Source organism: Manis javanica, chromosome 11 (assembly GCF_040802235.1).
Source record: "Manis javanica isolate MJ-LG chromosome 11, MJ_LKY, whole genome shotgun sequence".
Taxonomy (NCBI): Eukaryota; Metazoa; Chordata; class Mammalia; order Pholidota; family Manidae; genus Manis; species Manis javanica.
In genome coordinates this window covers 25,131,284-25,132,809 of record NC_133166.1, presented here as the reverse complement: position 1 = coordinate 25,132,809, position 1,526 = coordinate 25,131,284, and the positions used below count along the sequence as shown (strand labels likewise).

Sequence of the window (1,526 nt, the reverse complement as noted above, 5' to 3'; positions counted from 1 at the left end):
ATAACCAAAACCATTTTAAAGATTAAACTGTATTATGCTGAAAGAGGGTGTTGACTATGGATAATTTTTCAAAATTGTTTTCCAAACTGTATAATGTTCCTACATAGCGATAAGAATCAAGAAAAGACCTAATAGAGAAATAATAAGTTGCTAACTATTTTAATGTTGTGTTTTTCTTCCTTCTATGAGTCCACATTTTTATGATTGGAAAATGGCTAGTTGGGACAGCCTCACGACGGGCTCTAATTCAAGTGTTAGACAGTCTGCTTCATTCTACCTTACTGGGATTCCTGGCTATGAGGATGCTCATCACATTATTTCCATCCCGTTTTGTATGTTCTACCTGATTGGAATAGTGGGAAACTGCACAGTCCTTCACATCATCCACACTGACAAGAGCCTCCATGAGCCCATGTACTACTTCCTAGCCATGTTGTCCCTCACTGACATGGGCATGTCCATCTCCACCCTACCCACAGTACTGCAAATCTTCTGGTTTGACACTAGGGTGATTGAGATGAATGCTTGTGTAGCCCAGATGTATTTTATTCACACTTTTTCTCTGATGGAGTCTGCTGTGCTCCTAGCCATGGCTCTTGACCGATATGTTGCCATTTGCGATCCTTTAAGGTATGCCAGCAAACTTACCCCACAGTGCATTATCTACATTGGGGTCTTCATTGTAATCAGATGCTCGATTGTCCTCCCTGTTATTCTTGTTCGTATTCCCACGCTTCCCTTCTGCCACTCCCATGTTCTTTCCCACTCTTTCTGCTTACATCAAGATGTCATCCGATTAGCCTGTGCCGACATCTCATTCAACATTTTGTATGGCTTGTTTGTTGTTGCATGTTATTGGGGTGTAGATTCTGTAGGAATCTTTTCATCTTATGCTTTTATCCTTCACTCTGTGCTAGGCATTGCATCCACGGCAGGAAAGCTCAAAGCCCTCAATACGTGTGCCTCCCACATTTGTGCTGTGCTCATTCTGTATGTGCCAATGATAGGCCTATCTTTAGTGCATCGCTTTGCAAAACACTCCTCCCCCATTATCCACATAACCATGGCAAATATCTACCTGCTAGTTCCACCAGTACTTAATCCAATTATTTATAGCATCAAGACAAAGCAGATTCGCCAAGGTTTCCTAAGGATATTATCACCAAAAGTGTTGGGTTTGCTCACCCTTAGAAGGAATAAAGTTCCCTAATTTCTTGCCTTATGCATCTATTTTCTTTATCTTGAAGATAACGTGTTTAGAATTTCTTGGACACATTTGGAGCATAATAATTCCATAATAGTTCATAAAGTCTACATGACCCATCAAGAAATATATTGCAACTGTTTCTATCATTATTTCCTAGCTTTAAAGCATCTCAAAATCCTAGAGCCAGGAGGTTTAGCAAGGGGAAATGTATTCCATTCAAATAATTTATGGAGATATTTTCCACTCAGGTTTGAAGGGAAGTCCAATTTTCCATCTTAAAACCAAGAGTTAGAGAAGTTAACTAATTATCCAAAGATAA

At 39.6% G+C, this 1,526-nt stretch overlaps 1 protein-coding gene across 1 annotated transcript; it reads left to right on the top strand.

Annotated features, from left to right (window-relative positions):
* The first annotated feature begins 211 nt into the window (after window positions 1-211).
* LOC108402137 (olfactory receptor 51G1-like) lies at window positions 212-1,210 on the top strand. Its single transcript, XM_017668456.3, has one exon. The coding sequence runs from the start codon at window positions 212-214 to the stop codon at window positions 1,208-1,210; it is 999 nt and encodes a 332-aa protein (XP_017523945.3).
* The last annotated feature ends 316 nt before the right edge of the window (window positions 1,211-1,526 follow it).